The sequence below is a fragment of the Dermacentor silvarum genome, chromosome 4, assembly GCF_013339745.2.
Source record: "Dermacentor silvarum isolate Dsil-2018 chromosome 4, BIME_Dsil_1.4, whole genome shotgun sequence".
Classification (NCBI taxonomy): domain Eukaryota; kingdom Metazoa; phylum Arthropoda; class Arachnida; order Ixodida; family Ixodidae; genus Dermacentor; species Dermacentor silvarum.
Genome location: NC_051157.2, coordinates 78,482,736 through 78,495,770, shown reverse-complemented (window position 1 = coordinate 78,495,770; position 13,035 = coordinate 78,482,736). Strand labels below are relative to the sequence as shown.

The following is a 13,035-nucleotide window of genomic DNA, read 5'->3' as shown; positions in this document are numbered from 1 at the left end:
AGCACTGGTTGAACCACTATTTATTACAATTGCAATGGTGCAGAAGTTGTGCTCGCAGTTGTGATGGTTTCAAAAGCGGTCGAAGGATAGTCTTCTACTTTTTCCACTGTAAAGAAAGCGAAGTATTTTTTAAGGCGCCATGCTACGAAACAGGTTAGTCTTTAAAATCTAAGAAAAAGTACCTTTCTTTTATACAGTCACACTTTGCTGTATCTTCGATAGACTACGAGCTGCTGTTTACTTCAGTGCCATAGCTGCCAACTTGTACACCTCGAAATTCGACAGATTCGCTGAGCGGAGACATGAGAACTGCCACGCCGACGACAAAATAGAAAAAAAAAATTTGCTCTATTTTTCAAAACAAAGCTTCCTTGCAGAGTTTGAGGCACTTTTTCGTACACAGTAACGTTATAAACAGTTCTGAATGGCTACCAGTACATTCATATGATATCTCGCTGCTTGTACTGTGACCGTGGACGGCGCGTGTATAAGAACACTCGTGACAGTGACCACTTTCTACTTTTAGTATACTTCACAGCATAGAACAACTGTATTGCCGCAAAAAGGACCTAAAGAAACCGGTTATTATACAACGCCTTTTAGAGCTTTGCCTCCTGCGTACTCCTCACCGCATGTCTCAATCTGAAGTTAACTGAGTTAGGCATACACACAAATGGCTTTAATTTAAATCGTACTTCGGCTAGTTACCTATCTCATAATGACAATTACGATGCATCTGTGCAGCAAAGCGCGGTTCTTTAGGTTTTTTTTTTTGCATTGTGGTTAGCACAGGTTTTGGGGAGACTTATGCCAATGCCCGTATAATCGGGAGGGTTGCTCAAAATTTGGGAGTCTCTCGGACAAATTTGGAGAGTGTGCAGGTATTCAGTGGCATGGCACGAAAAATCAATTTACGGGGAAAAATTGTTTGTAAGCTCAGTTGCCTGGTCGAGTGGCAATCAGCCCTTGGTTTCACTTTTGTTAGTCGCTTTCCTCACAACCAACATTATGAGGAATAGAAGCTTTACGCAACAGTAACACTGAGCACCTGCCTTAAACAGAGCATTCTGTCAATAGGGCATTGGAGGGTACACCTCCTACTTTTTCAAACTCCTGTCCAGAACCCCCAGAGAAACCTCGTGGCTTGGAGGCATCGCAGACGACAAGTCGTTCGGTGACAATCTCTTGGACAGCGCCCTACTCCGGTAACAGCCCCGTGAACAAGTACCGCTTGGAATACAAGCACAGAGACGGTAGGTACACCTTTGATCGTTTCAAGATAAATTGACAGATCTCTAGCCAAGTAATTCACCCAAATAATAGTGGGTTGCAAAGAGTTTCGCACATCTCTCTCTGTCAAACAAGGTAGATCAGTTTGACATGAAACTGGGCCGGCACAAGTCTAACAAGGACAAGTATGTGAAATAATGATATTTCTTTGTATTGAAGCAGCAAACATGCCGATTTAAGAACGCCTTCTCCAACTTTTCCTGCTAATTGATTCTATTCGAACTAGCAAGTAATAGCATGGGTGTATTAACTGCCCTGGACACAGCAAAATTTAGCACTGTTTTTAACTACTCAAATCTATAGCCAATGACTCAATGACAAGACTACCACTGAGACAATTTGATTGTATACTCAAGTGTTCCTTCAGAGCTGGTTGCTTGTGAAACCGTCCGCCATCTTTCATACAAAAACCCATTCTCGTGACGCTTATATTGTGTGTCTATGTTAGCTGACTCCAGTTCCTGCTGAAGTGACTCCAGCGCTCTCGTTAAGGTTGTCAGTTGGGATGGACGCGTGTTATGCTTGTTCGTGTTCTCCCAATCTCAGCCCACGTACAACCTTCATCTTTCAGAAACGTGTGTGAGCTGCGCTTTCCTCCTCTCTGCGTTTCGCTTCCTGCATGTTTCCTTGGGTTACTAGTTCGGCCATGGCGTACTGGCCAATAGCTCCAATGTTTGTTGCACAGGTGCCAAAGTTAATATGAGGCTGCTAAAATTGTTCCAGAGAATACACACCGGTGCATTTAGTCATTTATTCTAGTGAATACATCAAATGTATGAAGTGTTATATATTACCTTTTTCGATTTATTAGATCACTAGCTTTTTTGTCGTAGTTCTTCGGAACCTATGCGGAGTTAAGGCACTGGGAAATTCACATATGAGATCAGAAAGAAGCCAACCGCAGTATTGTATTCTGCACCCAATTATTAACACGTTTTTACGTGGCGTGTTAATACCGTCTACTGCATGTACAGTGAAAACTTACCTTTACTCGCCTCTGTCTCGTTACAGGCACATGGAAGCGTGACTCGCGCATGTCGGCGATCGACCCGACCGAGTCCTCGCACGTGGTTTCTTCACTGCGGCCAAAGACCACCTATGAGTTTCGGCTGAGGGCAGAAAACCTCATTGGACTCAGTGGATTCAGCGACTCGTTGATGGTTACAACTGATGAAGAAGGTATTTTGTATGTTGTTTGCGGCACTTTGCTCGACTGCTCCACTTGCAGTCCCTCAAAAATAGATGCGTAAAATGTAATCAAAGCTTTCACACAAACCTTTGACTGTATTAAAAAGTGCAGCTGCTAAGAAATGTGCGAAGTTCATATACATTAATTCCATGAGGCAAAATATGGGACCATCCGGCTGGCGTTCATTGCAATTTTGAAAACAAGAGCTATTGCTCAACAACAGGAAATTAAATATTTTGTCGTCGACTTTCATGGCGATATCACCAATCAGAAGTAAAGGAATACTGTGTTCACACACTTCAGATTAAATAAATGTATTTATCGCTGTGTGGCTTATTGTGTAATAATGGGAAACTTATTCAGTACACAGCATATCTGTATAACTCTATTTTTCTTGTAATTTCTACTGCACACTTGCTCGGAGTCGTATATAATTTTTTGCCATTTTCCGATGGTATTTGAGTATGTGAAACAATGGGCGTGTGTACTATTGTTGTAAACGAGAAGAAAGAGCCTAATCCAGAAACAAAGCGATAGCCTTTCGTGCACATACTCTCACTTGTAAAACAGTACGACACCCTTGTCAAATACTTTAATGGACAAGGTTCACACTGAATGAGTGCATTCGCTGACTATAAACCTAAGGGAACAAAAGATGCTTATTGCCATCATTAACATAGTTTGTTCCCTTATTGTAGGTTTATAGCCAGCGAATGTACTCACTTACTGTCAATCTTGTCCATTAACGTATTTGACAAGGGTGTCGTACTGTTTTACTAGTCAGAGTATGTGCAAGAAAGGCTATCGCTTTGTTTCTTGTGTCCATTCAATCGAAATAATGACAAAAAGACGTATAAAATAAGCACTTGAGCATGAAGAAGACATATTGTTGTTCATTGTCGTATAGCGCTTAGTATTACACTGACGGAAGAACTAAAGAACGAGCATAAGAGAACAAAAAGTAGACGTCCATGGCTCAAACTACCAACTAAAAAAGAGAACGAGTTGGTAGTTCGCACCAAGTACGTTCACTTTTTTATGTTCTTACTGTAGTTCTTCCGTCAGTGTGATAATAAGCGCAATACAATCATGAACGTCGACCAACTAACCCCGCTCATTGATTTACTAAAAGATTTACTAAAAGATGTGAGTTTCCGGAGCGCAGCATTTATAAATGTTATTAAATCGAAAGCCGATTCATCAGGAAATATTGATCACTGTTTGTTAGTGAATGATAATGAGGTTTTACGAAAATAGGCTAAGGTTTCATGTCGATTCATTTTGGTTCGACGCAGCTCCGAGCGGGGCCCCACGCGACATCAAAGTGACACCTACAGGATCCAGGAGTCTTCATATCGCCTGGAAGGTACGCTGTCACAGTAGTCAAAGACGCTGAAACGCCTTGTTTTGCAGTGACCTATGATGTGCTCGCGAGTATGAATACAGACGGCAATCAAAAATACATTACAGACTCCATTTGTATTGTTCAGTGATGGTGTTTAACTGCGATATTATGTACCAGTGTTAAGCACTCACAACATTCAATGCAACGTAATTTTAGATCTAGTTCTTGCACGATGTGTCGCTTTTCCTTTTGTGTCTTTAGATTTAGTCAAATGATCGTAGTTTTTCGGATATGGATCTCTTTGTGCCAGTGCACAGCCAACAAGTTGAAAAGTGGACTTGGTCCTGAAACAGACAACTGAACAAACAATGAAAGGTTGTCTTTTCTGATCCTGTACTTTTCTCTATAGACTCAGCCCGAATAATTCATTAAAACTTTCAACCTGAACATAAAATACGCCAAGCGTCCGATCACATTGCGCTGGCTAGCATGCGAGAAATACTTAAGAATGTTATATTCCGTTTACTGAGGCATGTGCCCGTGGCCCAAAGGTTAGTGGATATAGCTATTGTGCTAGGGGTTCTTTGTTTGAATCCTGCCGTCGGACCATTTCATTTATGTTTATTAAGCGACCTCACCATCACTTTTCCGTATCGGGTACGTTTTAAACCTCTTTCGTGGGTCGAGCCCGGAGATTGTGCAGACTGCCGTGCCAGCAAAATACATTACTTTCAAGTTTGAGCCTTAAGATTGCTTCGCACCTTTAATACTTAATAGCCTGAGAAGCTTCAAGATAATAGGCATGCGCTGTTAGTGTTATGCTTTGTGACATCTGTTTGTGGGCTGTCATTCTCAAAATTTTGAGGAATAATTTTGTCAAGGATGTAAGACTTTGTATGAGTAACTTTAGTGACAGCATATTGTGGCAATATGATACATATTCTTGATATTCAAGGTCTGATATAACCCGCACATACAACGTGTCCTATAGCATGGTTTCGCATATAGTACACATACCTGAATCTATGCAGAGCCTCCCACCGATGGTGACGGTGCTGACGACGGCGAATATTCCCGTGGAGTGTCGATATAATTGCCATTGCCAGGAAGAAAGCTGCAGAAATTCAGAGAATTGTCTCCTAATGTGCGGCATCCTTTGGCTCGGCTCGTACCTTTCTTTCCATATGTTTAGCCTAGTTTACCTCAAGCTGCTAGTTGACCTACCCCCAAATTTAGGTTGACCCAACCCAAATTTCAATTTGGTCCACCCCGCAATTTTGGTTGGCCCAGCCCAAGTTTTAATTTCGCCCTCCCACATATCACCCCAAATTCAGGTGGGCCGACCGCCATATCACCCTCAAATTCAAGGATGCCCCACCGCCGTTTCAATCCCAATTTTATGTGGATCCACCCCAAAATTCAAGTTCGTGCAACCCCAAATTCAGGTTGGCCCACCCCACATCACCTCCGACTTTAGGTTGATTCACCCCAAATTTCAAGTTGGCTCAACCACAAATTTAGGTTGGCCGACTCCCGTATCACCCCCAAATTTTTTGTTGACCCACACCCAAACTCAAGTTGGCTCACTCCAACCTCATGTATTTTCTATGGAGCCCTGTATTCCTATGGGAAGGGTGTCACGTTATTTGTGTTACAGATACGATTTTGCTGCCAAAACTGCTAGGGAACTCGACAAAGAAGCTACGCACTAAAAAGGAACGTCGCCCTGTTCGCTTTCCCTCGTTTCTCTCTCCAGCCACCCTTGGACGAGGACTCCAATGGCCTGGTCCAGGGTTACTACGTCGGATACCGAGTACGCGATGCTAAAGAGTCATTTGCATACAAGACCCTGGAGAGCTCTCCGGCTTCGTCCTTACAACAGTGCGAGCTGACCGACTTGCGGCGGAACACACGCTACAGCGTCGTTGTCCAGGCATTCAATGCGAAAGGCGCTGGACCCGTGTCTGAAGAAGTCCACTCCCAGACACTCGAAATAGGTTAGCATAATCAGCACATGCTGCCATTCTGCCGCAATATTTTCATTCGTGAACTTGTGTACGAAATCGGTGCACATTGTGATCTTGTTCTTATTCATTATACGCAAGTTCTGTTGCTACGATATGATACAATAGGAGCGATAAAAAATAATTGCGCGCTTTGAAAGGCACGTGGTAACCAATCACAAGTTTCATAAGAGCAGCACAAGTGTCTCACTCATATCTCCTCAGAAAAACTTTAACAGTAATAACTGCTGGAGAGACAGAGAGAGAGAGAGAGTACCTTTATATAAAACTTCAGGAAGAAAACTGTTTGAGGCCTGCTATTCAGACACTACAATAATTTCTTGTTTTACATTTTTCAGATCAGACTGTTTTTTAAATCTTATGTTCCTTAGCTGCGTTGAAAAGCTTGCTTGTAGAACATTGCGAGTAATATGTGCTGCTTTCATTCACTATGTCCAGATCCTCCGACAGCACCGCGCCTAAAGCTGGTTTCATCGACGTCGTCATCTGTTCACCTCAGCTGGAATATCGAGAGAGAACAGCCAGTCAATGGTTAGTGTTTAATCATTGTATCGATAATTCATTGTAAACACAATATATTGTTTGGATTCAGTACCACATTTTAGAGGGTAGAAAGAAGGAAGTGCTCAAATCTTCTGGGAACACTAATGAACAAACGTATTGTTAATAACAAGGGGGATTACAATTTTTACAGACTCTTTAGGGCGCACCCAACAGTGTTGATATTGTTGCTTACAGCAAAAAGGAATAATGACAATTTCTCCCGATGCACAATAGCTGTTAAGGGTGTGTCAAAGTTTAAAAAATTTTCACAGCAAAACTTTTAGCAATGATAGAACGTAGATATTACTGGGTAGCACTGAAATTGTTCAACGCAAACCTAACTGTTCTAGATAAAAAGGCCACCTCGCATGTGTCAATTTATGCCACCTAATGTGCATTAGCGTCACCTAACATAAAAACAGACAACTGTAGCAATTATTTTGCTGCTCAAGCAGAATAAGCATAATGCAAAGAGTAATAATCCTGCGAGAATTTTGCAGGCGCCCTCAAATTTAAGGGACAGTTTACTAAAGGGATGTAAGCTCAAGTTTTTAAGCCTCACCATTTATGCCGGATTAGCTTTTTCAGAATCATACAGCTCGCATCTTTTGGGGCTTTCTGTTGGTGTTAAAACACTGATGAAGACCAGTCATTCTAATATATATATTGTGACGATGCGGAAGTCACATATAATGATTTATTTACACTATTTACAAGAGAGACAACGATGCATAAACAAGATAGCTGTCGAGATCGGAGTCCTCTATAAGGCACGAGAACTCGCGGCAAAGTAAGGCTTTCAGTCGTGACACATGCACAACGTCAGCAGGGCCACGCGAGTCCAGCGGAGTGATCTCGTAGTTCACATCGCCAAGCTGATGCAATATCGTGTAGGGTCCTGTGTAGCGAGGCATCAGCTTTTCAGACAAGGCAATGAGGTGACGTGGTGTCCATAGGATGACAACGAAGCCAGGAGGAAATCGAACGTCCGATGTCGGCTGTCGTACCGGATCTTCTGCGCGGCTTGAGACTCAGTGAGCCGGGATCTGGAAATCTGGTGCGCCGTGTGAGCCCGGGCGAAGACGTCTGGGGCATATTCAGTGGGAGTGTTCGTCGAGGAAGGGAACAGTGTGTCAAAGGGCAGAGTAGGGTGGCGACCGAACAGAAGGTAAAATGCTGAAAAGCCAGCGGTCTCGTGACGGGACGAATTATAGGCGAACGTCACGAAGGGTAACGTGCTGTCCCAATCACTGTGGTCGTCAGAAACGTCCATAGACAATGTATGTATGTATGTATGTATGTATGTATGTATGTATGTATGTATGTATGTATGTATGTATGTATGTATGTATGTATGTATGTATGTATGTATGTATGTATGTATGTATGTATGTATTTATGTATGTATTATGTATGTATTCGATAAACACGGCGTCATTTTCCACAATTATGCATTGCTTCTCGGAGCGTCGTCGACTCCGTCGTAATCGATAACTGGGTATCCCATACGCATTGTTCCAAATCTAATGAAACAATATGTTTTCTGATTTCCAGGTTTCGTGCTCTTCCACAAAGCAGAGCGAACTATGTCTCTGGACACCCAGCCTGCCGAGGGCGCAGGCGAGTGGTCCGAGGTGCAGACGGGAGCCGAAAGGTCCGCGTATGCTTATCGCGGTCTACGCTGTGGCCGCAAATACGCCTTCTACGCCGTGGCCTTTAACGCCGCAGGGCGAGGACCCCGTAGCAACGTCGTACATGCCAAGACAGATGGATCTGGTAAGTGTGGATGCTTTGCTGCATAACAAAATTTGTGGTCGCGCGTCATTCGCAGTGCTGTACTAAATAGTTGTGTTTATTGAATAAATGTCCTGCATAGAGAAAAAATTCACAGCATATCCACGAAGTGAATGATGATGAGTGGGCGAAGCACCGGGGGATCATTCGGGTAAACCACAGCTATACGGACGAGAGATAAAGAGAGCGCGCGTCGGGAACGAAAGAGAAAATTACACCATCTTCCCGTAGGGGAACCCTGAGTAGTATGCGAAGCCGCCATGGGGTCGACTCAAGGCAGTTTTATCAGCTGTTTAAACTTGGACATGCAGCAGCACCAGCAACGCGCAGAACTGTTGTCGACGCCGTCGGCGTGTTGCGCGCGTTCGCACCGAACGCGCGCAAAATGGAACCGGAACCAGAAGTGGAACCGGAAGTGGAAGCAGAACCGGAACGCCATCTAGTGAACACTTCATAAAACTACAGGTAGCTACGCACACACAACGCCATCTATTGAGCAATTGATAAACTAGAGGTGGCTACATACTACTACTACTACTACAGAGGAGGGAACGACCCACACCCTAAGGAGCTTCGCCTCTAAAAAATCACCGCATATCCACGAAGTGAATGATGATGAGTGGGCGAAGCACCGGGGGATCATTCGGGTAAACCAGAGCTACGGACGAGAGAGAAAGTGAGCGCGCGTCGGGAACGAACGCCCTTGTGCAATGCAGCGCCCCTAGCTACCCACGAGAAAGAGAGCGCGCGTCGGGAACGAACGCCCTTGTGCACTGCAGCGCCCCTAGCTACGGACGAGAGAGAAAAACGCCGGAAGCGTTCTCCGGAAGCCGGAAGCTGGCTTCTGGAACCGGAAGCGGAACCGGAAGCGGAAGTCGGCTTCCGGAAGCCGGAGTTCGGCGTTCATATATATATATATATATATATATATATATCTGCGTATACATACATAGCGGTCTCCATGCCAACGAGAGCTACGGACTACGAGGGACAAGGCTAGGCCCTAAGGTGCTTCGCCCCTAAAACGCAGTGACAACGTGCATTTGATTTTGTGTTCGTAGACTGCGTTAAGTTTATGTCGTCCTGTCATCGATTCTTGTTGTCGCTCACAGTTCCGATGGCACCTGAACAGCGTGACCTGATAGAGTCCAACGTGACATCGGTGACACTTCAGCTAGGCACCTGGAAGAGTGGCGGCTGTCCGATCGCATCTTTCGCCGTGCTCTATAAGCCGCAACCGCATAAGGACTGGTCTCCAGTGACGAGCGCCCACTTCGTGCCAGACCACCAGCAGGCAGCCGTGCTGGTCATACCTGACCTCACGCCTGCCACATGGTACGACCTTCTAGTCACGGCACAGAACGATGCGGGAGCTACGGAGGCTGAATACGTATTCGCCACGCTCACCCTTTCTGGAGGTAAGACGGACAGCATACCATGTTCCAGTATAAGTCAACGTAGCATAAACTGACAATTTCGTGTTGGAATATGTTTTAATGCGTAAGCATTCTACCCTCGAAAATATATCCGTCTGTCTGTAACCCGTGACAACATGCGCTCCAAAGGTATACATGGCATCCTGTGGGCGTATACGTACAATTATGAGATAGCCTTATGAGTACGTACGACTACTGAAGAAGTAGTTTAATGATTGGAAAATGTAGAGAGGTCGGCGCGAACATGGAGCATCTGGCCTGCTACTCTGCGTAAGGGAAGGGGAAGAGGGGAAGAAAGAGGGTCACAATGGGGGATGATAATGGGAGGAACTAGGTGAAATGACACATTGCATAAATGTTATTACAAGCGTGAGTCCAGGCCCGTGTCGCCTAAGACTGCTGAGATTTATGATTATGACTACATGTCGTGACTACTGAAGAGGTTTTAAGAACAATTAAAGTTAACAGAAGACTAATAAGAAAATTCAGTGGAGCCGTTTCCCCATACTATGCTAGTAGTAGAAGATTTCTATTAACGCGATAGCGTTTAGGGCTCCGTGGCGCCGAAAATCCGGCGTCGGCAACCGGCGTGTGACCGTGGGTGGCGGAGAAAATCATCCAACCACATCGACCGCGGAGGCCCTCCACGTGGTGCAAGGTTTTGGTGAACAAAAACTGAATTTCTTACAGTGAAATCCGTCAGAAAAATGGTAAAGTACGACTTTACCATTCGGCGTCGGATTCGCCGTCGGATTGTTTACCAATCGGCGTCGGATTGTAATTTGAATGTACGAGAAAACCTAATTCTGCTACGAGTAAACTCAAACACAAACCCCTTTTCCAGCATTTCTACCAGACCTGCGCGCGTCGGGGCAATAGCAAACAATTAATAAAATAATAAAAAAGGTGCTAGGGCTTTCACATGTTAATATAAGACCACTTATATTGTCCTGGAAAAACGTCTTTTCAGCAATGCATTTCAGTTTAAAAGCGAAGCCGACTTTAAGGGGAGCTGTGTAAGCTTGGTCTTGGTAAGCTGGCTTTCCCACGTTCAAAGTTAAAAAAAAATTGAATTATGGGGTTTTACGTACCAAAACCACGATCTGATTACGAAGCACGCCAGTCGGGGGGACTCCGGAAATTTCGACCACATGGGGTTCTTTAACGTGCACCTAAATCTAAGTACACCGGTGTTTTCGGATTTCGCCCCCATCGAAATGCGGCCGCCGTGGCCCCCACGTTCAGTGTTGCGGTGAATGAAGCCTACTTGCCGTATGCGAACGATGCGATGAGGACGGGTCCCGATAACGCTATTGCGTTCTACTCTTAAAAGCGAAGCTTAAGCGTCCTCAATTTTGTTATATTTAAACATGGACGAATGTAACTTTTGTAAATATATACCTTCTTCATCGAGTTCTTGGACTCGAGCCCCGTTTCCTGTCCTAAACTTCCTCTTTGTAGGTTTTGAACTTCTGGCACGAGCGTTTTTTTTTTCATTTTATGCTATTATTTCAAAATAAGCGAGAACATCTCCAGGAACATCACATATTCGAGAAGGCTTTCACGCAGCAGTATGCTTAAACAGTCTTAGTGTGTTCCGGAATCGCAAGCTTAGAAATGTTAGTCTACATTGTTTCAAACATTGCGCAGTGTTTTTGTCTTCATTATCATTCACACATTTAATTGCATGTTCCTTATAAAGTGAATGCCAATACGCAGGCACGGTACCACCGCCACAGTGGACGCAAGCTGTGGATTCGCAGCGTCGCCAGATCCGCCTTATTATTCCTATAGTGTCCACTTTGCTGGTTCTGGTGCTTGTCTCAGCGATCGTGTGCTACATCGTTTCACGTAGACGACTCTCAGCGGTGCCCCGGAGACGTTCAGGTAAGTTGCTAAACCGTTACTTTGACTCTAAATCTAGAGAGAGAGAGAGAGAGAGGTAACTTTCTTCGATGTTCATGCAGACTACTACAGACTTTCGGGTCTCGCCGATTCTGTCTGATATTTTGGATAAGCTGTTTATGAGCCGCTTGGGGAGAACCATGAATATAGACATATCAAATTAGCGCGACTACACAGCAATTTTATTTTATATCAATAGATATTCCCGAGGCTTACCCATGCGAAGGCCAAATCATTCACGAGTATCTTGTATCGACCATTCCTGGTCATTCTTGATGACAGATGGTGCAACAAACTTGATAAAAAAGTGGGCAGCTTACACTAGTGGCGCAAGGCTGGAGTAAACAGCAGACGAGAGTTGAGTGTCGCCGTCGCGGCGACATGATCTTCATAATCAGTGTGAAGTCATGGCCACGGAGTAAGATAAACAGGAGCGCCGACTCCGCCGCCGCGCAATGCATTTGCTCAGGAGAAACCGTGTAACGTAAATTATACATCGCGTAGCGCCATCTGTCGAGGTGCGTGGAAAACACTTAACAGCTTGCTTCCATGTGCGCATGCGCTGAGTGGCGGAGACCGGCGGCGACGGCGGCGACGGCGTCGCAGAACCGGCAGCGCGGCACCCGTAGAGCATGTCGTCTGCTACAAACGTCTCTATTGAAAAATCCTTATGCCCCATAACCCCTATATCCAATAATCCGATATGAAACATATAGGATCCTATACAAAAACCGGTTTTTCCTATATGTCATATGATGTTATTGGATAAAGGAGTTATGGGGAATATGGGGGTTTTTCAGTAGGGGTGGACCCTCCGCCGTCTCAAATTGAAAGCAATCAAACACAAAAAAGTATAAGCGCACAAATAATAAAAGCGCAAATAAACACGCCGTAGCGCTTTTATGCACGCATACGAAACATATTTAGATGTTTAGGAAACAGACGATAAATGATGCTGTACAAAAAGACACAACAGAAGTACTTGTTTTTCACTCTACGTCTGCGCGGAAGCGAAGGTGCGAAATTTTCGTCTTCCTCGCTTTGTTTACCATGTCTGCAGTATGTTTATTCATGCCTGACGGAGCAAGGTATCTTGATACTTCTGCGTGAAAGATACTGAGCAACAGGACAGTGTTTTGTTCCCGGCTGTAAATCTGGGTATGGCAAAGGACGCTAGAAGTTTTCGCTCTTCGCTTCGCAATCTGAACTTCAACTACTGCACCAGTGGCGTAAAAACATTCCTGAAGGTAAGCGAGCGCTTAAAGCAATGGACAAAATATGTTCGCGACACTTCCAGAAGCAGCTTATTCTTGATAGTTACTTCAGCAAAGACAAAGGTGATGTCCTACTAGATGTAAAGAAAGTGCCTCGACTTCGAAGCGGAGCCGTTCCTTCAATTTGTTTAGGGAAGCCTGGCGTAGCTCAATGATGCTGAATGCCGGGAGGAACCAGAAGACGCCAATGCGGAAGGACGGGAGGAGCTCAGTTTAAATTTGTCTACAACGACGC

General features: G+C 44.6%; 1 protein-coding gene across 1 annotated transcript in view; it reads left to right on the top strand.

Moving 5' to 3' along the window:
• The window catches only part of LOC119448717 (Down syndrome cell adhesion molecule-like protein Dscam2), a 322,695-nt gene that overhangs the window by 295,217 nt on the left and 14,443 nt on the right, over positions 1-13,035 (top strand). The window contains exons 18-25 of the mRNA XM_049665781.1: positions 1,122-1,253; positions 2,302-2,469; positions 3,775-3,845; positions 5,581-5,821; positions 6,287-6,379; positions 7,946-8,167; positions 9,298-9,603; positions 11,341-11,508. Of these exons, the coding sequence (XP_049521738.1) occupies positions 1,122-1,253; positions 2,302-2,469; positions 3,775-3,845; positions 5,581-5,821; positions 6,287-6,379; positions 7,946-8,167; positions 9,298-9,603; positions 11,341-11,508 (1,401 nt within the window). The remainder of the gene's footprint in view (positions 1-1,121; positions 1,254-2,301; positions 2,470-3,774; positions 3,846-5,580; positions 5,822-6,286; positions 6,380-7,945; positions 8,168-9,297; positions 9,604-11,340; positions 11,509-13,035) is intronic.